The 26599-nt window shown below is 32.0% G+C and overlaps 1 protein-coding gene across 4 annotated transcripts in view; it reads left to right on the top strand.

Moving 5' to 3' along the window:
* Vps13b (vacuolar protein sorting 13 homolog B) overlaps positions 1-26599 on the top strand; it is a 675222-nt gene that overhangs the window by 273965 nt on the left and 374658 nt on the right. For all 4 annotated transcript variants that reach the window (XM_033759979.1, XM_010619560.3, XM_010619559.3 and 1 more), the window contains exons 22-23: positions 2379-2506; positions 10750-10984. In XM_033759979.1, coding sequence (XP_033615870.1) covers positions 2379-2506; positions 10750-10984 — 363 coding nt within the window. The remainder of the gene's footprint in view (positions 1-2378; positions 2507-10749; positions 10985-26599) is intronic.

The following is a 26599-nucleotide window of genomic DNA, read 5'->3' as shown; positions in this document are numbered from 1 at the left end:
CAAGGCCTGATTTATGTATCCTATGCTAGTTTAACATTACATAAAATCATACAAAGTTTATTTTTGTATTAACATAAATATATATATATGCATCTGCTTAGTTATAAACATTTAATCTATGCACTGTTATAAATTATTAAATTATTTAGAGTAATTACTGATATCTTTCATTATAAAAATAGTTGAAACTTTCTAATTTGTTTGAATGAACAAAAATCTTCAATCATATATAATACAATATCACATTTCATTACTTTTCATGTACTTCTTTTAGTCACCACCAAAATCACTTTTTAAAAATTGATTTTGTGGCTAAGCTTTTGTAATCAGAAAATTTCACATATGGGAATATCCATTTACTATCAGTTGTTTTGAAGAAACATTTTTGTGGGCATGTTATTTTTATACTGAAAAAATGATTAAATTAAATAGTAGTGGAATTGATTAGAAGATGTGGAAACAACTCCAGACATGCTCAGCTATCTCATCTATGTCATCCTCACTGGAGGAAAAGATAGCCTGTTTAATAAATGGTTTTAGAAACACTGGATTCCAACTTGCTAAAGATTAAAATTAAACCCCTATCTTTCACCATGCACTAAACTAAAATCTAAGTGGATAAAAGATCTAAATATTAAAACAGAAACACTAAACGTATTGGAAGATAAGTTAGATAAAACTCTGAAAGACGCTGGCATAGGAAGCATCTTAATGAACAAATCCTCAGTAGCACGGGAACTAGCACAAATATTCAACTGGGATCTTATCTTTTTTAAAGGTTCTGTATTGCAAAAGAAATTACTAACAGAGCTAAGAGACAACCTACAATATGGGAAAAAATTTTTACCAACTGTTCCTCAGTCAAAGGTTTACTATCTAGAATATATAAAGAACCCCAAAAATCAGACCCCCAAATATAAAGACCCAATTTAAAAATGGGCATCTGAAATGCACAGACATTTCAAAGATAAGTAAAAACACCAAATAAACATATGAAAAAATGTTTAGCATAACTAATCATTATAGAGATGAAGATGAAAACAACAGTGAGATTCCACCTCACCCCAGAAAGAATGGCTGCTATCAAAAAATCAACCAATAACAAATGCTGGTGGGATTGCTGGGCGATAGGAACCCTTCTAAATTATTGGTAGGAGTGCAGACTGGTGCAGCCACTGTTGAAATTAATACGGAGAATCCTTAAACAATTAGGGCTAGAAGCCCTATTTGACCCAGTTATTATACTGCTGGGTATCTTCCCAAAAGAATTAAAACCATCATACCACAGCGATATATGCTCACTCATGTTTATAGCAACACAGTTTATAATAGATCAAATTTGGAAACAGCCTGATTGCCCATCAACTGGAGAATGGATGAAGAAGATGTGGTTTTTTTAATAAAATGGAGTACTACTCAGCTATAAAGAAAAAGAAACTAGAGACACAGACGTTTATAGGATGTACATTGAGGACATACTCAAGTGAAATTAACAGGAAAAATGATGTTTGCAGTTTACTATGATCCTAAACACTATTTCATAACAATATAAACACTGGTATTAAAAGTAAATTCGTGCTCCCTGCTTCTGTGGTACTGAGGATTGATCTCAGGACTTTGACACTTATGTATCCCAGCCTGCTTTTGAGACAGGGTCTCACTAAGTAGGGCTCCTCTCAAACTTGTGATCCTTGTGCCTCAGCATCCTAGCCTGCTGGGATTACAAGAGTGCACCTCTATACCCAGTTCCTCATGTCTTGTTATCAATCTGTAATGTGTAAATACCGTATAATTTCTCTGGTATGATAAACTAAAAGTGTACATTAAGGATCAAAATTGTATAATTGATATTGTGTAATAGGAAGAAACAGTCTAAAGGTTTAGGGGATATGGGAGGGGTAGGGGAAAGGTAAGAAGGGAAAGGGAAAAATCAGAGAAAAGAAAAAAATGGAAACAAAGTCTTTGTAAACATGGAAGGGTGGAGGTGTTGAAGGGAGGCCAGGGAAATTGGGGAAAAAATAAGAACCAAGATACGTCATGTAAAGGTACAAAATCCCCATGATGATTGTAACTGTATTGTATACCTAAAATGTGCCAATAAAAATAATTAAAGAATAGCTTAATGAATTTTCATAAAGAAGAACTTCTGTATAATCAATAAATAGAACATCGCCCTAATGCTGTAATTCTACCTCCCAGTGATCAATTCCTTGAATAGTGTAAAGTAATTTTACAAGATAAAATGGCCTATTATGACAGCTTGTAATCTGATGTACAAGATTTAAACAACAAAAGAAAACATTTTAAAGTATTTTTATATACTTGTGCAAAATTAAAAAGTATGTTTTCCTTAAAAAATTACCTATTCTTATTCTTAGAGTCCCGACCATTGTCTGTTCCTGTCAAAGCCATGTTGAATATATCTGAAGGCTCCAGAAGTCCTGAAGAAAAAATGAAAGAATTTATTGGAGTAGTATGGAATGCAGTAAAGAGTCTTACAGTACAGGTAAAATAAAAGTGAGAAATGTGACTCTAATTCCTATAATATTTAAACATTTTTAGCATTATTAACATTGGTAAATATTTCTCTCAATAGTCACGGTAATCTCATTTGCACAATGAATCGAAAACAATAGATATACTTTGCTTATTATAAACAAAATTATATGAAACATTTATGCCTTCTGTAAAAGTTTACACATCTTGACGTGATTCTTACCATTTGAAAAACTCATTCATGCTACCTTTTTTTCTTGTAAATATTATTTGAAAGATTTGAAAGCTCAAATGTACAGATCACTTATTTCTGTATTGAAATAATGTGAATTGGAATTAACATAATTATAACAAATATAATTATAATCTACGTATTTTCTTACTTTATTATTAAATTTTCTTCTCATTTACTTTCAATTTTAAGTGAGAGTAATTCAGTCTTTTTAAATTGCTTACTTCCAGATCATTTAAACTGATAAAAATATATACAATTGGATGCTTATCTAATTGCTCTCACAAGAATTAGGTAAAAATAACAGCTGCAAATTTTAGGTTTTTATATAAAGTCCTTTTTACATAAAATTTGAAAGACTGATAGTGGATACATGTTCATGGAATTTTAATTATAGCATACAGTAATATCTAAGTAAGATCAATATCACTTCTGATTATGATGAAAAATATTGCAAGAGAAAATTGCTTACACCTCAGCAGTTAGAGCAATTTGGATGATCTACAAATTTAGAGTTATTTTAAGCCCATAGACACCTGAACCCCCAAATTGGCATTACTGTAGCACTAGTATGCTAAAATCCTAAAATGAAACATTAAAAGAAAACCTTTAAAATAGGCAAAAACCAAAAGTATATCATATATACATGAACAATGATAGGGATAACTCCTGACATTTTATCAGAAGACTGGTATAAGACTGTTATTCTAGCACTTGGGGAGACTGAGTCCAGAGGATTGCAGGTTGGTGGCCAGCCTGGGAAACTTAAAGACTTGTAAGACCTTGTCTCAAAGTAAAAGAATTTTTAAAACAGCTGGGGTTGTAGCTTAGTGTCAAAACCTTGATTTCAACCCTTCAACACAAAAAAACAAAAATGAAATAGTCAAGGCCAAAAGAAAATGTAATATCACCTTTTAATATGCTAGGGAAAACAAACTGTTAGCATACAGTTTCATATCTAGGAAAATACTCAGCCAAAGTGTTGGCAAAATAAACACATAAAGACAAAAGTTTTCTCCATCTTAAATTTAGTATATGCTGGAGTTTCTTTATGCTACAAGGGAGATGTAACAAAATTTTCATTTTGGAGGAAGTAATGGAGTAAATCAGTTTGAAAATAACTATTAAGAAAATATATATAGAGTCATAGAAAAATTGACTCAACAATGTTAATTGGTCTAGAATATGATAACTATCAACAAAAATTATCTATTTACAGTTTACTATGATCCTAAACGCTATTTCATAACAATATAAACACTGGTATTACAAGTACATTTTTGCCGCCCCCCCCCCTTCGGTGGTACTGAGGATTTATCTCAGGACTTTCACACTTTTATGTATACCCAGCCCTCTTTTGAGACAGGATCTCACTAAGTAGGGCTCCTCTCAAACTTGTTATCCTTGTGCCTCAGCATCCCAGCCTGCTGGGAGTACAAGAGTGCACCTCTATACCCAGTTCCTCATGTGTCGTTATCAATCTGTAAAGTATTGTATAACATGATTTATTTATCCTTTTTTAAAAATATCATTTTAAAAGTCAATAACAGGGAATATGAACAATAATATTAAGTTAATGATTATTTGACAGCTCTCAGAAAAGCATTCCATTTTATGATTCCAAATGGTGTCAGAAGTCTTGGTATTTATAAGCTAACAGGTAAACACATCTGTATTCCACAGTATAAGATATACTGGAGAATGTCTTCCTCTGTCCAGAGAGAATTAACAGAGGTCAAATTTATTTTACTGCCTGAAACAACCAAACAAAATGAAGAAAGTATATAAAACAATGTTTTGGGAACACTAGGCAGTAAGCCAAGTTGAACAGTCTAAGAGATTTAGAGTAAAATCAGCAGGGCTTATTAATTAGTATTTTTAGGAATAACAGAACAGAATAGGTTGGCTTAGTTCTAAGTCTGGTATTTGCGTAGATAGTAATGCCATTTAATGGAAGGAGTATAGCTTTTTCACTTTATGAAAGGAGTACACCTTTAATGAAAGGAGGATAGATAGGAAGTTTGAATTTACACATGTATTTGAAATATGTGTGTGATATCCAGGTATCTGTTAGTAGAAGAAAATTCATAGGTAGAGTTTAAAGGCACATTCAGAGTAGAGTTATAATTTTGGGAATCATCTTACAGATGACCAAAACCAAGAAATGAGTCATTCAAGAAAACATGTCAAGTTGAAAGAGCAGTGGGTCGAGGGAACGCCATTTTTAAAGTAGTCAGTGGAAGGAAAATGTCCTTGTAAGAAATTGTAAGATAGTACTCAGAAATGTAGGATGAGAAGCTAGAGAGTTCTTGGTACCAAGGTAGTTTATACTTTCAAGGAGCCAGTGGTCACTATTATCAAGTTCTGAATGTTAACTATGGGCTTTACTTTGCTTATCTGCAGTGTGAATAGATTAATAGTCATTCTAACATTCTTTTAGGATGCTTTTGATTGTTTTGTTTGTAACATAGTGATAGAATGCCTAATGAGTTTCATCAACTACAGTGAATTTAATCTTATATTATTATGAATTACCCTTTTTCTGCCTTTTATTTCTTCATCTGCTATAATAGAGCAACATAATTTAAAGCCATAAAAGGATAATTCTAGTAGTGGGAATTTGAGCAAGTAAATGTGTTCGGGCCCAGAGTTTTTGGAAAGTTGATTTTGGAGCCAAGGTTAAAATTGACTAAGCTCATATTCTTTTTCACTTAAGATAGAAAAACTTATATTGAATTAAAACATTAACAGTGTTTACTATAACCTATTTATTTTTTCAGTGGAGAAATATAGCTTTCATACTTCATTATAATGGATTATCTTATAATAATATGTGTGATCATAAACATCTTGTTCTATATGAACTCGATTTTTGGGATTTTAAACAATAGATTATGATAAACTCAATTGTTTTTTATTACTTTTCTCAGTCTGCTCATTAGCGAAGATCCTATCTATTACACTTTAAAATGCCACATTTTTATTCTGCAAGTACATAATTAGTATTGGCATGCAGTTAACAAAATAGAAATGCTGCGGCCTGGGATTCCACAGAAAGAAGCACTTTGTCTTTCATTGCCAAACTCAGCCTTTTTTCTCATATGCATCAAAGTTCTTGCTGTTATTCTCTAGAATCTTCTGGTTTTGTTTTTTCCTTTTGGGTGGTGGGAGGAGACCATCCTGGTCCCTTACTTTTGTCAGTAATTATGTTAATCCTTTAGTGGACTAAGCACTGCATTTTGTGTAGTTTTAATCTGAGTGTCAGTCAGAGTGCCTAAAGCAGTACACCATATGCCAGTTTGGCTGGGCCAATTGAATTCTTTCTCCTAGGAAATTTCTTATGGAGCATAGCCGGTGATGAAATAATCATATTGCATGGTGTCCCATCAGGAGCAAATAGGAGTAGACATTTGAAGCCTTACAGATGAACTATCAGTTACATTAATTATGAAAGAAGGTTTTCAAACATAAAACACTGGAAGTTTTGCACAGAAGACCACATTCTTATTTATAGGCATTCATCAGTGACAACCATTTTACCCTGGTTTTAAGGAAGGAAGTCTGGAATTGCATTCTAGGAAATTTTTCATGTCTTTCCTTGACAAGTTTTTATAGAAAAAGTATAGAGATTTATAGTACTTTTGAACAGGAAGGTAACTAGAATCACTTTTGAGATTTTTAACTTAAGGTCCCTAATTGGATGTATTTCAATTTCTTACAATATTTTCATGACACATTAAAAATTTATAAAATAGGAAAATATTTTGGGTTATGGTTTGTATATTTGTTATAATATAAATGAAATGCTTATTTTGAGGGCTCTTATATACAAGGTAAATTGCATTTTAGAATATATCTTTTCTAAATCTCTGAAGCCCAGTATATTATGTCTGGGAAATAATAGACACTTATTTTTTATTGAATTTGTTTATTTAGCTACTTTGTAGTTAATATTTACTGCATTAAATCTTTATATAAATTCTGTATATAAATTCTTTTTTTTTTTTTTTTGAGACAGGCTCTCACTATGTAGTTGAGACTGACCTGGAACTCACTATGTAGCCCAGAGTGTTCTCAAACTCACATTGATCCTACTGTCTCAGCCTCCTGAGTACAGGCATGCGCCTCCACACCCAGCTATTTCTTTATATAAATTCTCCTAAAAATTTTGAGGAAATGGAAGTCATGAGGATTTAAATAATTTGTCAAAGTTCCTATAGCTAGAGTGACAAGTCAACTTTATTAATTGCTCTGTTAGACTATCTCCTTGGAGTGAAATTATAAGCAATATACATAAAGTAGTTAGTTTTAACTTTGATGATAATATCTGTTTACTTTTTACACAATCATTTATTGAGTACTTAGTGCATACTAGGTTCCATTCCATATAGTAAGACAGATTGAACAAAATAGGCAGTGTGTTTGATTTCATACAGCTTACATTATAATGATAATTCTTATAATTTGCTCATGTAGGAAAATGTTCTTAAGTCTTTTAAATGCTGGACCATGCTTTTGTCTCTGTATTCCTAACTTTCTGCTCAGTTCATAGTAGATATTAAAGAATGCATAACTAAAGAAAAGATAAATAAAATATAACTTATAATGTTTATTTTTATTTTGAAATTGATCTTAAAGAAAAACCCTTGTTTTGGAGAAATTTTTAAAAATATCACTAACATTAAAATTTCAGGTTTTAACCAAAGAAGAATATGTTACTTGGGAATAGGAAATAGTAACATTATTTAAAAGAGCAGAGAAGTATGGCACAACATTTGAAAATATTTGCAGTGTATGTGAAATGTTTTATATAACGGCCATTGGCTAATTAAAATGTTCAATTAGTATATAAATAAAACCTAAGATTTTGTTGTAACTGAGTTGCACCCACAATTATAGAGCACATAAATCCGAAAATTTAAGTTTTCCAAACCTTACATAAAAGAGTGGGGGAACATAATGGTGTATATCTTTTCAAATGATATCTTAACTTGAAACTAGGAAAATATGCATTACAGCCATTTCATTTATTAAAGTAAAAATACCAAAAACATTTACTTTATTGGTTTATCCTCAATATATAAAACTTAGATATGTAGCCCTTTTGACCTAATAGGAATCCAAATAAATGTGGTTCTATTTCAAGAATTTGTAATAATCCCTTCACTTTAACACATGAATGTGTTCAATATTGGCAAAAGAACACGTTGCTACCAAAACTGAAACAAGATCCTTGAAACAGAAAGGATGTTGCCATGGAAAAATGAAGTAACACTCAGTGCAGCTGTGATACATTAATGAATAGGATATTTTTTTAAAAGATCATTTGTGTTTGGTGTGGCTCAGAGGGTCCCAACCAGATGGTTTCCATGAACATGATCTGACCCCCGGCTTGAGGACTTCTTACTGGCAGATTACTTCATTTTCTTTCCCTTGGATTGTCAGATCCTTACATTAATGCAAAATTTACTGCTGCAGATTTATATTCAGTAATATAAATCACTCAGCATTTTACATTGAAATGACAATTTTAGACATAGAGGTTTAACAGTTATTTTAAAAGTGTAAAGAGATTTATGTGATACCTTCAGTATATATAATATTTGTAACTATAATTTTAAACAATTTGGATTATACATATGTATATGTTTTGATTCTTATTAAATGAGTTCTCTACATGTAAATGAGTTTTTTTAGAATTATATATCTCAAGCCAATATACCATTGATTCTGTATGTATTGCTCAGGTTGTTGAAGTTTGTTGAAATATTTGATTCTTGAATCAGAGGAATTTGTGGTATTTTATAGAAATTTTGGCATTATTAAAATTTATTTCTACGGACAAATATGTATATGTTTGTAGATGTTAGCACATTAAACTCATCACCTTGCCTTTTATAGAGCAATTTTCAGCATAACTTCAATACATACTGTGATGTTAAATAGTTTATTATTCATATTTTGACCTTTTAATCTGAATAGAATACATGTAATAACTGTACCCTTTTGAAATGTTTAATACACTAGTGAGTTATATTAAATGTTTTAAAACAATTGCAGTATATCTGTGACAATGTAGACTTTTTGTTGTTGTTTGTTTATTTTTTGAGACAGGGTCTCCCGAAGTAGTTTAGGGTGGTCCTGCATTCACTGTGTAGCCGAGGCTAACCTTGAGCTCATTCACAGCAGTCTTCCTGCCTCAGCCTCCTGAGTGCTGGGATTACCAGAGTGCCTCACCACACCCAGCACTGTAGATTTATTGCTGTTTCAGAACAAATAATATAAACTGTGAAAATAAACCAACTACCACATGATATTTAAATTATCTAAGATGGATGATAAAATTCTAGAACTAAAACAGTCAACTATGAATTCATAAACCAGTACATTTATTTTTGCCAAAAATTTTTTTTGCAATTTTTCTTCCCAGCAGTTGTCATTTTGTCTATGCCCAGAAATGTGAAGCAAATACACACAGGTTTGCTCATTTTTAGCTTGGTAAATTTATTATCATATCAGAAAATTCCAAACCCATTGCATGTCATGTTCTCATGCAGCAGTGTATTAACCCTTAAAACAAGATATTACTTTATCCTTCCTTATTATTTATGAAATATTGCCATTTGAAAATGGATAGAACTGGAGGCCACCATATTAAATGAAAATAGCCAGATTTTAAAACATAAGTATTCTGTATTTTTTCTCATATATGGAAACTTAAAGAAAATAAATCTTTGAAAATAGAAGGTGGACTGTCATGGAATGGGAAGGGATGCGAGAAGAACGGAAACGGGGAGGGCAAAAGAAGGTGCCATCGAGGATGGATGTGATCAGAGAAGTGCTACCGTGAAGCCCAGTAATTTGTACAGTTAATATAATTGGATAAGTATGACTTTAAAAAAAACTTCTTGCTAATATAACTTACTAGATTGTCCAAGCCCTTTTCAAGAAAATTTTTAATCACACTTTTAAATAACACCTTGGTGTGTGCCCACTTTTTTGTATAACGTCAAGTTATAATTTATATTTTTTTAACAAATAATTTAGGTATGCTAGACTGTTTAAACAATTTAGTAACATGCATAGAAAATACTACTTTGGAAGAGCCAACTAAGATTAACAGGCTTTGATGTACTTTGTACTCAAATGAAAAATTCGTGCGTCAAGGATTTAGCTTTGTGGTGTCTCATGTGCCTCACAAGGGCAAGGTCCTGAGTTCGATCCCCAATACTGAGAGAAAAAAAAAGAATTCACAATAAATTCAGTTTGGGTTTTGGACTTAGTCTCAACTGTCTAAAGACATGATAACTTAAATAGCTATGTTTAAGTAATTTTTAAAGGAAGAATAAAATTTTCATGTGAAATCACAATTTAGGTAATAATTTGAAGGGTGAAAAAGGCAATGAAATGGTGCTCTGATCTTTAAGATTTCTAATTATTCTTATTTTAGGTATGTGTTTCTATGAATAATCTATGATATATGTGTATGTGTACTTGACACTTTGAATACATATATATAAAATTATTGACAGGAACATTCATAATTCATTCATAGTTCATTAATGTCATGTAGTGCTCTAAACAGTGTTTCTAACTTTTTTCTTGTATTTTAGTCTGCAATTAGAAAATCTAAGGGCCAAAGTCATACAGAAATAGCTTTATTTTTGCATTAAAAGTAATATCAGTTTTAAGAATCTGTGTGGTTGGTGTGAGCAAAATTTCACTGAACTCCAAAAGAACAAGGATTTTCTCACCTTTTTTGGTATCACACTTCCTAACTCAGTTGCGTTTTCTGGAAAGAACTGTAAAGGGCAGGTAAATTTTCATCTTTTGTCACTGGGTAGTTTTAAATCAAATTTATAGCATGAAAAATGTTATTTTAAAGTATTTGTTTTTTTAGTAAAAATAACAAATACATACATGGGAAATGTTTTTTATTAATCTATTCTGATGAAGATATTATATATTCAAAGGCATGTTTAGTCTGATCCATTTATTTTAATTCTCCTTTCCCTTTCTAGCTTGATGTGCAGTCTTGTTGTGTGTTCATTCCAAATGACAGTCTGCCTTCCCCCAGTACAATTGTATCTGGTGACATTCCTGGAACAGTAAGAAGTTGGTACCATGGACAAACCAGCATGCCAGGAACACTTGTCCTCTGCTTACCTCAAATAAAGATTATTAGTGCTGGTCACAAGTGTATGGAACCTCTGCAGGAAATCCCATTTGTCATCCCACGACCCATCCTTGAAGAAGGTACATTAAAAAAAATCCTTATGGTTAATAGTTCATATTTTGGGGGTTTGAAAAATTTTGTCAGTGTACATGTAAATTAATCTCATTGACACATTTTCATGACCCAAGTAAATGAACTCGTACAATTTACTACTATTCATCCCTTTTAATGAGTCATATATTCATATATGGAAGTGTAAATCGTCTGAAAAGATCACTAACATGTACACATAGGAAAATTAATTTGGAATGAAAGTTGGCTTTCAATGTTTGCATTAGGCAAAACAAAGAATGATAAGAAGCTTGACCTTAATTGAAACCACTTCAGTTCTACATCAATATATTCTAATACAATGGAATGAATGTGTTATTTATCTGAAGCATAGTGTATTTATGTTTCTGATTTACACAGAGTAAATAGTGGTGTGATGATTAGAGCCATGATTCTTTTTCCAGTACATATCTAATTTCTTATAGTGTCTTAAATTGTATATTCATACCCGTTTGAATCTTGACACATTAATTTTAAACAAAATGTGAACCTGGAGAATTTGAGTTACAAAGTAAGTAATGTGAATCTGTATTTTAATAACAAGACTCAAATTTTTGACACTGTTAAATGAATCATCACCTTGTTCATACTATTAGTATATAAGTATATGCATCCTCTTTTCATTCAAATTACTATACATATTATCACTGAAAAGCAGATAGCCTGTACAGTTTTTCTCTCCTACTTTGATTGTGATTTCCTGTGATTTTGCTCTGTGCAGAAACTTACTTTGAAATCTAGTTTTCTTAACAGATATAAACAGTATATCACAGCCATTAGTCCTTAATAATATGAATACCATTATCATAAAAAAACAGAATTTTAAGGCTTAAATTACAAATTTACAAATTGTTCTTGTGTAATCATTGTTTTGACACAGCAATCCTTTCTCTAATAGCTCTGACAAATTTGTTATTACTATAGTGATCTTTTGTGACTTGTTTCTTTCACAGTTTATGATATTTTAAGACATTTCTTTAATAGCAATTTTCATTCTATTTATGGGTGAATAACATTCCATTGTATGGATAAATATCACATTCTTATACATTTATCAAGCTAGCGACATTTGGATCATTTCCATGTTTTGGCTTTTATGAAAGAATTCTGGTATAAACATTATTTTATATATTTCTACATAGATATGTTTTAATTTCTGTTATTTTACCCTTGAGTAGAATTTTTAGGCCATGTGATTATTGTTACATTTAAGCCTTTGAGGAATTGCTAATGTCGTCCAAAGTATTTATACCATTTTACAAACAATTTATGAAGTTTGTTATTTCTCCATAATTTTGTCACCTTTTGTTATTTTGTTTTGTATATTTCTAGCCATTCTTGGGTATGAAATAGTATCTCATTGTGGTTTTGATTTTTACTTCCCAGTGATGAATGATATGAAGCATCTTTTTCTGTGTTTAATGGCCATTTGTATATCTTCTTTAATGTTTTTTATTAATTTCTTTCATCCACATTTTAGTTGCATTATTCCCTTCTTAAAATTGAGTTGTAAGAATTCTTTGTATAGCCTTGATTCTATTGGTTTTTCAGATATATAGTTTACAATTATTTTCTTTCATTCTGTGAATTGTCCTTTACTTTTTTTTGTTTATATCTTTTAGTTTCATCTTTATATTTTTAATTTCAGTTTTCTATATCAGAAGATATTTCCTCATGATTATTTTTGATCTTACAAATTAATAATCCTTTTGAAAATTAACTGTAGTTCTAGAAATATTAAGATACATATTTAACTTGTTAAAGTATATGATAAATCAGTCTACCCATTTTCCTAGCAGCACATTAGTTTTGAAGCATATTAATCCTTTTCTACAAATTAGTTCATCATTACTCACATTTTCATTATAGCTTTAATTTTTAAATTTTCTTAAGATTTTCATCTTATTTTATGGTTGTTTAGTTTTGTCATGTATATCAGTAGTTTAGGAGGTAGTTAGAAAACTTTTTCAGCAAAAGGGCCAGATAGTAAGTATATTTTGCTTTGTCAGTTATATTCACCTTTATTTTGTCAGTTATATTCACCTTTATTTACAAAGATCTTTCGGTTGGCCACATTGGACCATATGACACATTTTTTAACACCCGTGTTGGGCATGCCTTTTCACAGTTCACTTCTTCCTTCCATCTCAGATGATTTCAGTGCTGCCTAAGACATAACCTTTAGAATCTCTTTTTGTGGTGGTATAATGTTAGCGAAATCTCAGTTTTATTTGAAAATATTTTTATTTTGACTTGCTTTGTGAGCCATTTTTCTTTTTTTCTCATTGAGTTTATTGGTACGTTTTAGGTATACAGTACAGTGACATTCATCATTGGTATCTTTTACCCCTTGTCCTTGCTTCCCTTCAGCCCCTCCTCCCCTCCCTCTTTACAAGCACTTCATTTCCATTTTTTCATTTTCTCGTATTTTTTTCTTTTCCTTTTTTAGCTTTCCCCTACCCTTCCAACTTTCCCTACACCTTTAGCCCCTTTCTTCTTATTTCACATTGTCCATTATATCATTAGGATCTTACATACTATGATAGTTTATCACACCAGAGAAACTATTTGGTATTTACACCTGTGTGACTTATTTATTTCACATAGGAGTATATCCTCAATGTGTATCCATTTTCCTATGAATGAATCTAATTTCTCATTCTTTAAAGCTGAGTTGTATTCCATTATATAGAAAAGCCACATATTTTTTATCCAGTCTCCAACTGATGAGCAGATGGGCTGTTTCCAAGTTTTAGCTATTACAAACTGTCGCTATAAACATAGGTGCAAATATATCACTGTGATATGATTCTTTTAATTGTTTTGGAAAAATACCCAGCAGATGGATGGCTGGGTCAAATGGAACCTCTAGTCCTAGCTCTTTGAGGTATCTTCATATTGATTTCCACAGTGGTTGCAACAGTCTGCACTCCCACCAACAATGGAGAAGGGTTTCTTTCTTCCCACAACCATGCCAATATTTGTTAATTGTTTGATTTCTTGATAGCAGCCATTTTTTGTGGGGTGAGGTGGCATCTCAGTATTGTTTTCTTCTGCACCTTTGGAGTGACCAGTGATGTGAAACATTTTTTCATATATTGACTTGTTTCTTTTACTTCTTTGTCTGAGAAATGTCTGTTCATTTCAGATGCCTATTTTTGAATGGGGTCTGTATATTTGGGGGGTGGATGATTTTTTCGAGCTCTTTATATATTTTCGATAATAGTACTTTGTCGGTGGAGCAGCTGGTAAAATTTTTTCCCACATTGTAGGTTGTCTTTTAGTTCTGTTGATGGTTTATTTTGCAGTGCAGGAGCTTTTTAATAAGATTATATCCCAGTTGTTTATTCTTTCTGGTAGTTCCCATGCTACTGAGGATTTGTTCATAAAGTCTTTTCCTATGCCAATGTCTTCAAGAGTTCTGCATAACTTATCTTCCAGCAAGTTGTGTTCCTTTTTTAATATTTAGATTTTTAATCCACTTGGATTTTAGTTTAGTACTTGGTGAAAGATAAGCGTCTAGTTTTAATCTTTGGCAGGTTGAAATCCAGTTTTTCCAACCCCATTTATTAAAGAGACTATCTTGCCTCTGGTGAGTGTGGTCGGCTGCTTTGTCAAAGATGAGGTAGCTGAATACATCTGGTATTGTTTTTGTGTCTTCCAATCTGTTCCACTGATCCTCAGATCTGTTTCTTTGCCAGTACCATGCTGTTTTTATCACAATAGCTTTGTAATATAGTTTCAAAATGGGGATTGTTATACCCACTGCCATGTGTGAGACTTTTTTCTCAAAAAAAAAAAAAACAACCAAAAACAAAAACCAGAGATTCTCTCTATACACTTTATGTTTATAGTTATTTTTTTTCTTGATGTATAGTATTATGCTGAACTATTACTTTTCATTGACCTTTGCAGTGATCCACTCTCATGTTGTATTTCTTTGAAGATAGTTTGTCTCTTGTCTCTGGTTGTAATTTAATATTGCTGTCTTTTAAGGGTGCTGCAGTTATTCCTACATGTACATTATATATTCATTTTTATTGTGTTTTCCCTGTCAGTTATTTGCTGTTTCACATTTTCTCTCTTTTATTTTAATGGCTTCCATTCTGGGTAGTTTGATTAATATCTATGTTCAGTTCATTAACTTTCTTTTCAGTTTTAGTTCATGTACTGTTAAAGTTGTTGGATGAATTTTGTCTAAATCTTCATAAAGACTAATAAATCATACAGAAAACTGTGCAACACTTAGTGTATAACCAAATGGTTTTTATAATGTAAGACTATATATGATGCTACCAGTACCTGAATCAAAATGAAAAATATTCCCAGCAACTCAGGTGATCTGTAGGCCTTTGCCAGATGCTGTTTCTTCAGAAACAAATCGAATCCTGACCTCTAAAACCATAAATTAGTTTTTCTTTTTGGGGTCTTTATAGTATTTAATTTAATTTTCATCATAAATATTTTATTTTGATTCTTTCACAAACATTTTATTCATATTTCCAAGGCTTCCTTTTATTTCTTTGTAACTAAACTTTTTAATGTTATTGTCCAATTCTTATAAATCTTCCTGGGATGCCTAGTATCACATATATATTTCTTGTTGGTTCTTTTGTTTCCTTAGTTACCTTCATAGGAAATTTCTTTGTAGAAATATTTTGAAAGCATGAAAAATTCCTTCTGTGGAAGTTTGAATTTATTTTTGATATATTACAACATTATCAAGTGAGGATTATTTGAAACTAAATAATTTATTATATGTTTTTATGGCACCAAAAATGAAAAATTTGAGTTACTACCTCTTATAACATCTTGGTTATGGTTGTGAGGGGTTGTTTGTGTTTTGTTACCAGGGATCTAACTTCAATCTTTGCGCTTGTGAGGTGGCACCACTGAGCTGAATCCCTGGCCCCAGCTTGTTTGGTTTTATTTTTCCCTCTGTTCAAGTTTACAGTTCTGTTTGTGTTTGTGAAAAGCTCATATAGGAAGGGAAGAACAGGATAATCTTATTTCTAGCTTACCCTAACATTAATATTACGGCTATTTGCCTACTAACTATATAGTCTGTTACTTTCTGCATTGCAGAATGGGCTTTAGGCTTTACCTTAAATCATCCTTAGTTGTGAACATAGATGCCTTATTTTACTAATTTTGAAGTGCCTCAATCACTTTGCTTACTTCTGAGTTTCTGACTTTCCTTAATTCCTTGCTTTAAACACTGCTACTTTTTAGGGGAAATTATTTAATTTAAAAAGTTATCATTTGAATATATGTGCACATAATTTATGTGAAATTTATACTGTGTTAAAAGTTATATAAATGTGTTTATTACTTTTGTTTTTAGTAGAAGGGCTGAGTGTACAATGTTGCTATAGAATACCTCGGTAATTGTTTTTACGTGATGTTTGAAAATGTGCTGTGTTTGTTTTATTAAATTTTATGAAAAGATTGATATATGTTACCTACCATTCTTTATGTCTTCTATACTCATGTAAAATCACTCATTCCTAGAAAGCCCTTGGCAACTGCTCCTGTTTGTCCTTTTTATATTTTAAATTATTTTATTCTCACCTTATTTCAGAAATACATTCTGAATGACTCTTAAGAAGATTCCATTTTTAAAACCTTAGATGTTATGGTGACTGAATTTTTTTCTTCAAAAAATAAGAGAACAACTTTGTTTATTTTGGACTTTAAAAAAATCACATACCAGATGCAGAGTATATTTTCTTACTCCTAGGAGAATATAGAATGACTATATAATCAACACTAAAATGTGAAGTAGAAACAACTTTTAAACCATATGGTTATTCTTCTTAGCCAAACTTATCCTGAGGAAAAGATATTTCAAGATACTTAAATCTCTTTTAGGTCTTAAAAACATACAGATTCTTACTCGACTATATTTTACCTTTTCTTCCTTTTAAATATTGTTTATAAAAGTATTTAGGTATAAGCATTTGGTACATATATGGAAATTTATTTACTCTTTATCATTACATTATTTATCAAGATTGGATCAGAAAACGCACTTGTTTATTTTACCAATTTTCAAGCAGTCCTCCTGGTTTCATAATCCATCCTACATTCTTTTTTCAAATATACTTAAATGGCATTGGTCATGCTGCAGCTTGCTCTTTTATAGTTTGCCTGTCTTGTCCTAAGTTATTTACAACTTATGTGTTTATTTGTCATCTTTAAAAATTTTGTGATATCTTAGATACTGTCATATTCTCATCTCTTTGACTTTCAATGTTTTTTTCCCCTCTGTCATTTTGCTTCTTTTGGAATATAAATAAATACTTCCAGTCATTCATGTTCTTACAGATATAGAATGTTTAAATCCCTATTTGCTATACCCCTGTTTATAGTCTGCTTCTCTGATACTCTTGTTCAGTAAATGATTTTTGATCAATATAGAGAATCAGATAAGTTAGGCAAACCAGAGGTAAGTAAAGTAGTTAGATATTGCATCCTGCTGTTAAAATTGTGTAGAAGAAACATGAATTTTGGAATCAGTACAGTGCTGATATGCATAGAGGTTGGACAGAACAGAGGAATATTTAAAAGGTTAAAAAAGCTATCCAATCTTAGTGGCTACAGTAGATATGACTAGTGAAGGAGAAGTAAATATGAGGAATATCTTTCTAATTCCTAGCTTGAATATCTTTGTAGACACGTATATAGTGAATACCTGTATTATGTTTTGAAAGAAAGGAAGTTCAGTTTTCTGTGCAAGGTGGGATGGATGAATTTACTTCAGTGCGTATTGTGAAGGACTGTGACATGCTCAGGTAAATAAAACCAAATGAGCTGTTGAGTATATTTAGATCCAGAGCCCAAAAAAGGTGACCTTATTAGATATACAGCATGATAGCAAGAAAAACCATGAAAAAAGATGATGTGATACAAAGTCAATTATTTATTGAAAAATTGAGTGGTATCTACATATAAATAAGAAGAGAGCACTAATGTTTATGGCATGAGAAGAAAAGGAATAATCAGAGAAACTGTAAATAAAAGTTAAGTAGAGGAAACACTAGAAGGCAGTCTCAGAGAAGACATTGTATTGGCTTTACTTAACACAGTGCACAAATACAGGTATCTTGAGGACTGTAAAGAAAATGAAGGACTGATACAATAAATATTTAGAATTTTTTCATTCTGTTTTTGATTATTTAAGAAAGACAAGGGAGAAGAGATAGGACAGTAGAGAAGTAAATACATATGTAGGTAGAATAAACTCAGGATAATGTAAGCAAAAATCGAAAATAATGATATGTCTATATTCTATAGAAAACAGTTTTGACTGTTAGCTAAAATTTTCAGTGTTTATCCAACCTTTTCACTCTCAGTTTTTAAAATTGTGTATTCCATTAAAATTTTCTTTTATTTCTTTGTCTTTGGGTTGTTTTTTTTTTTTTTTGGTTAGTCTTTACAATTACTGAGAAATTATTTTTCTCTTTATGTTTGATATTGCTGGATAATAATTCTGGTGTTCTAAATTCTTATTAAAATAATAGCTCTTTGTAACTAGCTTTTTAGATTCATAATGGAGGGAGCCACAATAGTTTCCTGAATAACTAAAGTTGTATGTTTGAAATCCCTTATTTTGATCAAAATATTTTGGCATATGATATAAATATTTCTTTGATTTAAGCAGAAAATTAGGCACAGAATTTTATCATTTAAAAAGTGCTCAAAAATTGCTCAGCATTATCATTCTTAATTAAACCAGAGTAAGTGTAATAAACGGAGAATTTTTAAATTCCTAACTTCAAGTTTTCTCAATACCTTAAGAAATGTTGAAGACATAAATATAATTCCAGTAATCCTTGAAACATAATATTCATCTTGATAGATGAGACAGTTATTGGAAAAAACATTCTCATGATATCTATCTCATCTATTTTTTATATTCCCAAACATAAAACAGTGGTGGTGAGCCTGTGGCACCAATGCTACAGCAGGCTGTTTGTATTGTTGAAAGCTCTAAAAGGTTCACCATCACCGACCTAGACTACTACTTTCTCCACCCATCTTTTCTCTCTGTGCTCCTTAGTCCCCCAACCTCTTTCCTATTTTTTCATATCCCTACCTTCCTGTATTTGTCCCACTCATTCCACAAGTGTCTATTGAGCACCTACCATGTAGCAGGCACCGAGAGTACAGACTTGAGCAAGATACAGTGCCTGCGCTCTGATATTTTCCTAGCTTTTGAGGAAAATTGTTCAGGTGTAATCTTCCCAGTTTGATCCTGTTTATTACTTTTAGCTTGATATCTGTTTCAAAGGGCTATAGGGTCTAAATCAGATTATATATGAATATCTGTCTCATGCTAAGTACTCAGTCAAAGCTGTTATAGTTATTAATACCCAACTATTTTTTTTCAGTACAACAAATATTTATTTAGCAGTCACTGCACAAGCTACTATGCCAAACAGAGATGCCACTAATACCCAGCTATTATTTTCAATTTCCATAGACCTTTCTATGTTATAGTTATTAATACCCAACTATTTTTTTTCAGTACAACAAATATTTATTTAGCAGTCACTGCACAAGCTACTATGCCAAACAGAGATGCCACTAATACCCAGCTATTATTTTCAATTTCCATAGCCACCTTTCTAATTTACTGTGAAATTAGAATTCCTGGAACTGTATTTATCCTGGAATACAGCAGTGTTCTTAGAATACTGTATAGAACCCTATTCTGTAATAGACATAGAGACCAGTTTTTTTTTTTTCCCCCTTGGTACCAGGGATCAAACTCATGATCTTGTACTTGCCAGGCAGGTGCCACACCACTGAGCTACATCCCTGGCCCTGTAATAGACATAGAAACCTTCTTTAACTCAGTTAAAGAATTCACTCACATAAAAACATTAAAGAGCAAAAAAATTCAGTTTGCCTAATACTGTATGTCCTACTCTAGAGGGGGAATAGTAATACTGGTCTGTTTTCTATCAAACAATTTTTTAAATTGTCTATTAGTCTACTAGACATTTTTGTACTTTAGCATTTCTGCTACAAATGATTACTTTCTCTAGCACTTTTATTTCCCTCTTTTATCTTTTAATCAAAGTAATTTGAAATTTTTCTTCCTTTGTCATGCAGAGTATAATTTGTTATTGATTCCTGGAATCCCTTTTATGGCTTCTTATCAGTTTTAGAATAAACAGAAACTTTAACATGACTAATAAGGCTGTGTATGAATTGGCCCTGCCCACCCCTTAATTCCTTTAATTTTTCCCATTGCCTGCTATTATTCAGCCCCAGATCCAGCAGCCTTTCTGGGGTTGTTTGTTTTGGTGTGGCACAATCCTATCACCAGGGGTATTAGCACATGCTTCCTCCTTCCTGTTCTCTTCCCTCAGCCTCCTCATTCTTTAGACTTCAGGATATTTCATTTATAAGGTCATTAAATTTTGTGCTTTCATTGCCCTCCAATTACCAGTTTTTTCACTCTCATCCCAGTTTTAATTATTTTTCTTCAGGTACTCTGATAGGATAAAGAGAAGAGAAAGACATATCTGTCATGGTTCTTTTCCTATAATCTAGTGTAATATAGGGTACAGAAGAAAAACTCATATATACTTGTAGGACAGATGAAGTTTTCTAGCTATTCATCATAAATAATCCTAAACAAGTTTTGGTTATTATAGAAAAATCATTTAAAAATTAATAGGCATTATCTCACTTGTTTTAATAGCCATATAGAATTGAAAAAGAATTCCGGATTATTTTCAGAAATAAAAAAACATTTTTAAAAAGCATTGCCAAGATGATTATAAGCATTACAGAGAATAAACAAGAGGAGTTCTCGGTATAGATTCAAAACTCTTTCTACACTGAAGTTCTAAAGTTCAAAATGAGAGACTGTTGAAATGTGTCATCTGATTTCAATTGCCATGGAAAGAGAGAGATGAGCTCTTTTATAGCCAGATCCAGTCTATATAGGGTATTTGGGTCAAAAATCAACATCCTGAGTTTCATTAGGGAGCACTTGCAGTGAGCCTCGCACATGTAATTTGCTACATCCAGCCAACACCTCTGAGCAGATGGGTTTCTGCAGTGTGCCTAGCTGAGGTTTGTTTTTTCTTCTTTGAAAAAGTTGCCTGCGACTTTAATAAAATATTTTGACAGAAATGGAATATTGAGATCATTTATAAATTAAAACTTGGCTGTTGTTGGATTTAGTGAGTTTTAATAAAGGCCGATGTGAAAAATATTCAGCATATATGAAAAACATGAAGGCTTGTTTATCTCGATACATGTATTATTTCATTTTAGGTTTTTTAAAAATTGTATAATCTCAGTTTCCATTTGTTCTGAGAAATGATGATATATCATAGTAATAGTCCTCATCCCCAGTTTTACTAAGTTTGACTTTAATCCTTAAACCATATATGTACATAGGATTCCTTTGGAGAGAACAAGGAACTCAGATTTGTTTCTAATGATTATGATGTTTTTAAATAAATGCCTTGGAAAAATTTATGTACATACAAATGAAATCAAGCTTTTGTAATACCTAAATTTTTTATTGTTTATTGGTAATATAGTTGCTACGAATGTTAGTCTCCTCTTAGTAGGTCAACCTGCTTCATCAGTTATTTACCCATAAGTTCTCTGGCCTTTTAAAAATGTTTTAGAGTACTTTTAGTATCATAACAAAATTAAGAGGAAGACACAGAGATATCCTACATACATCATGCTCTTACTCATGCATAATTTTTCCATTATCAATATCCCTACTGGAATGAGATATTGGTTACACCCACATTGATATACAAAGTTTATATATACATTAAGGCACACTTTTGGTGTATATTCTTTGCATTTAGAGAAACAGTTAAAGATGCATTTCCATCATTATGCTACCACACACAATATTTCTATTGCCCTGAAAATTCTGTGCTCCACTATTCATCCTTTGCCCTATCCTCTACTCCGTGACCTGGCACTGATGTTTTTGCTGTCTCTTTAACTTTACTTTTTCTAGATGTCCTATAGTTGGAATCATTCAGTGTGTATCTTTTTCGCATTGACTTCTTTGTGTAATATTCTTTTAGTAATGTGTATCTTTCTTTTAATGGCCCAATAGCTCTCTTCTTTTCAATATTGACCAGTTTTCTATTATCTAGATGTATGATATACTGTCACCTGCTGAGAAAATCTTCATTACTTCCATGTTGGAGCAATTATGTACTAAACTGTTATAAACGTTCATGTGCAGTTTTTTATATGAATGTAAGTTTCCAACTCTTTTGGATGAACACCAAAGGCTGCAATTGCTGGGTCATATCATAAGAGTACATTTAGTTTTTTAAGAAACTGCCTTCAAAGTAGCTGTACAATTTTGTGTACCCACTGGCAAACAATGAGTTTCTGTTGTTCCACGTCCTTGCCGTCATTTGATGTTGTCTGTTTTGGCTTTTGTAATCACTGTGTAATAATAACTCATTGTTGGTTTAATTTACATTTCCCAAATGACATATGATATAAAGTATCTTTTCTAATGATTATTGTCCATCTGTGTACATGCTTTGGTGAAATATCTAGTGAGATTTTTGTTTCATATTTTTGGGGATTGTTTTATTGTTAAGTTTTAAATGCTTGTGTATTTTTAAATTTTTTTAATTTTTAAAAATTAAAAAAAAATTTATGTTTATTGGTACATCTTATGTATACAATATGATGTCATTCATCATTGGGAATTTGTACCTTTACATGATAAATCTTGGTTCTTCTTTTTCCCCATTCCCCTGCCCTCCCTTCAACTCCTCCAGCCCTCTCTATTTACAGAAATTATTGTCCATTATTTTCTTTTTCTCATATTTATCCCTTGCTTCCCTCCCCTTTGCCCTGTACCTTCCCTTGCCTTACACCTTCCCTCTCCTCCCCTCCCCTCCCTTCCCCCTTCCACTTACCCTTACCCTGTGGACCTTTTCTTCCTATTTCACATTATCTGTTATACATTTTGATCCTTATTTCCACTCCCAGTTTCTTATACCAGAGAAACTATTCAGTATTTGCACATGTGTCTTACTTATTTTACTCAAAAGTGGCCTGAATGTGCATCCATTTAGCTATAAGTGTTTCTAGTTTCTCATTCTTTAGGCTGAGTAGTACTCCATTTTATTTAAAAACCACATCTTTTTTTGGTACCAGGGATTGAACTCAGGACCTTATGCTTATGAGGCTCACACCGCACCACTGAGCTAAATTCCCAGCCCAATGCTTGTGTATTTTGGATAACATTCCTTTATCAGAGGTCTTTTACAAATACTTTGTGGTTTATCTTTTCACATTCTTGACAGTATCTTTCACACAGCAGAAAATTTTAATTTTACCGAAGGGCAGCTTATTAGTTTTTCCTTTATGGATTACACCTTTGGTGTCATATTTAAAAAGTCATCATACAAGTGTTGTCTAGATTTTCTTCTGTTATCTTCCAGAAGATTTTGTAGGTTGGTATTTAGTGATTCACTTTGAGTAATTTTTGTGAAGACAATGAATCTAATCCCTTTTTTCTTCTTAATAAGTTAGCAATTTTCCTGATGTTAAAGTCATAAAACTGCTTTAAAAAATGATTACCAAGGTAATATTTTCAAAGGAAATTTTGTTCATTAGAAACATATACAGAAGAAAATAAAAATTATGATAACTATTATCATTTTGTCTATTTCTTATTAGTATTTGTTTTTCATTATTATATGATGAATACATAAATTCATGTACATATCTAATACTTATAATGTTAAATGATATTATGCACAGTTATTGTAGCATTAATTGACAAAATTTTTAATCCTTGGTTTTTTTTTACTTTTTGATTTTAAAAATATTTAATTTTTAGTACTTCATATAGACTTTGCATTCCAAAACTTATTTCTATTGTAAGATTTTTAAAAAATAATTCATTTCCATGGTAAAATAAGAGGATTATTTAAATAGCTGCATTAACTGTTTCACTTGTCCAGTAATGTAGTGTCGACTGTCTCTCTTTTGTAAATTGTTTTCCAGTTACAAGGAAGCAACATAGTGAAGTTATCTTAGGAGATGGGGGTTTAGTGTGAGAAAGTGCTGAAGTGATCCGGTATTGCCAGAATTTGCTAGAAAAAGTATAGATTGTAACGATCAAAACTTGGGTTGGCTGTTTCCTCTCTACTACTGTCACTATTTTTTAACAAACACCTTTATTGTAATTTATGTATTCCAACTAATTCAGTATATGTGTACAATTCAGTGATTCTCAGTAATTTTATAAAAAGGTGTAGGGATGGTGGGAAGGGTAGGGGAAGGGGAATATGGGACAGGGGAAAAAATGTGAGAAAATATAAAAAAGGAATTAAAGTGTTTGTAGGTGGGGAGGGGAGGAGGGCGTGAAAGTAGGGCGGGGACAAGGGGAAAAAATGAGAACCAAGACCTGTCATGTAAAGGTACCAGATCCCAGTAATGAATGTAACTGTACCGTCTGCGTAGAATGTACCAATAAATTCAATTAAAAAAAATGAAGCTTTCAGATTTTAATTTCCCTGTGATTATTTTTACTCATATACACTACCTTGACATTTTCATCAGTTTTTTTAAAAGAAAGTTTATTGCTTTATATTCTGGATGTAATGTTAAAAGGTAGATTACTGTAATTCTCCATTATGAAGGAGTGATTATTAATAAATGTTGTGATGCAGTGCTAAAAAAAATACACACACACACACCGCAACACTAATTCAACATATTTCTCTTCTGAGAGTTCCATTATTATCATTTGTGATTCCTTCCCCTTCCTACTTCCAGCCCTAGGCAAGCACTGATTTGCTTTCTATTCTGACTAAATTGTCTTTTCTTTATTGTTTTATTTTAAATTTTTTTGTTTGTTTTGGGTTGTTTTGTTTTGTTTTTTAAAACAGGTTCTCACTTTGTAGTTGAGAGTGACCTGGAACTCACTATGTAGCCCAGGCTGTTCTAAGTGCTGGGATTACAGGTGTGCACCACCATGTCCAACTATCCTTTCCCCATTGAATTGTATTGGTACCTTTTTTTATTTTTGTACCAGGGAGCGAACTCAGTACCTTATGCTTCCAACACAGGTGGCAGCACTGCTGAGCTAAACCTCTGTTCCTCTTGCTACCTTTTTTGAAAGTCCATTGACTGTAACTGTGTTTTTTTCTAGACTCTTAATTCTAATTCTTTGATTTATATGCCTCTTCTGGTGTGTATATCACATGGCTTTGATCACTGTGGTATCCCAGTAAGACTTTAAATTAGATTATACAGATTGTTAAACTTTGTTTTAAAAATTATTTTGCTTATCTTCTATCCACAGTTTTATAGGAGTATTAATATCCACTTACCAATTTCTATAGAAGGACCTGTTAGGATTTTGTAGGGGTTGAATTTAATTTGGAGGTCAGTATGAGAAAAATTAGATACCTTAATATCAAGTCTTTGGATCTTTGAATGTAGAATGTTCTCTCATTTATACAGGCGTTATTTAAAAATACCTTGCAGATTCTAGTGTGCAAGCCTTATAATTCCTTTATTAAGTTCATCCCCATGTATTTTATTTGTTTGATGCTCTTCTGATGGGAGTATTTTATTTTCCCATTTTTATATTCTGTTGCTAATATATAAAAACATGCATTGAAATGTGTTTTTTTCTTGTCTCTTAAAACCTTGTTGAATTTCTGTAGTAGTTGTAGTTTTGATTTTGGATTTTCAGGGACATTTTATCTTATAAATATCATGTCAGATCAGAATAAAGAAAGTCCACTTCTTTCACATCTGGGTGGCATCAAGTTTGTTTTGTTTTTACCTTAGTGTATTGGCTATCATCTCTTGTGCATTGTTGAATAGAAATACTCAGAGTAGACTTCCCTACCTTGATTCCAATCCTAGAAGGAAATCAATGTTAAATACAATGGTAGCTGTTTTTATTACTATGATGAATTCCTGAGATAATCAACAACAAAAGAAGAAGTTTATTTAAGCTCATAGTTTTGGAGGCTTCAGTCCGTCATCTATTGGCCCTGTTGCTGTGGGTCTGTAGTAAGGCATCATATCATGGTGGATGGAAACGTGGAAAACCCAAACCACTCACCTCAAGGTCTGTATGAAAAGAAATTGAAAAAAAGGAAAAGACCAGGATTTCACTATCCCCTTCAGGATATCACCCTGATTACCTAAAAATTTCTCCTTAGGCCTCACCTGTTAACTTTTCTACTACCCCATGCTAGAACCGTACTGGGGACCATTCATTTACACATGGATCCTTGGGAATCACTGGAGTTTAAAATTACAAGCTAAGTGATACTGAGGCAAGAGGATCATCTGAGCCCATAAATTGGGGGCAACCTGGCTGACATAATGAAACTGTGTCTCTTGAAAAAAGAAATACCAAAATTATAACAAGGAGAACTTTTCATGAATGTCCCCCACCAGGTTGAAAAGATCTATTACAAGGGCAGGGTTTAACTCAGTGGTTCCACCGCCTGCCTTGCAAGTGCAAGGTCCTGAGTTTGATTCCCAGTACCAAAAATAAGAAAAGAAAAGGAAAGGACCCATTACAGATATAT

This window comes from Fukomys damarensis, unplaced genomic scaffold, assembly GCF_012274545.1.
Source record: "Fukomys damarensis isolate Sample0158 unplaced genomic scaffold, DMR_v1.0_HiC HiC_scaffold_5, whole genome shotgun sequence".
Lineage (NCBI taxonomy): Eukaryota > Metazoa > Chordata > Mammalia > Rodentia > Bathyergidae > Fukomys > Fukomys damarensis.
Note: the sequence above shows the minus strand (reverse complement) of the source record. Positions and strands in the feature narration are given on the sequence as shown.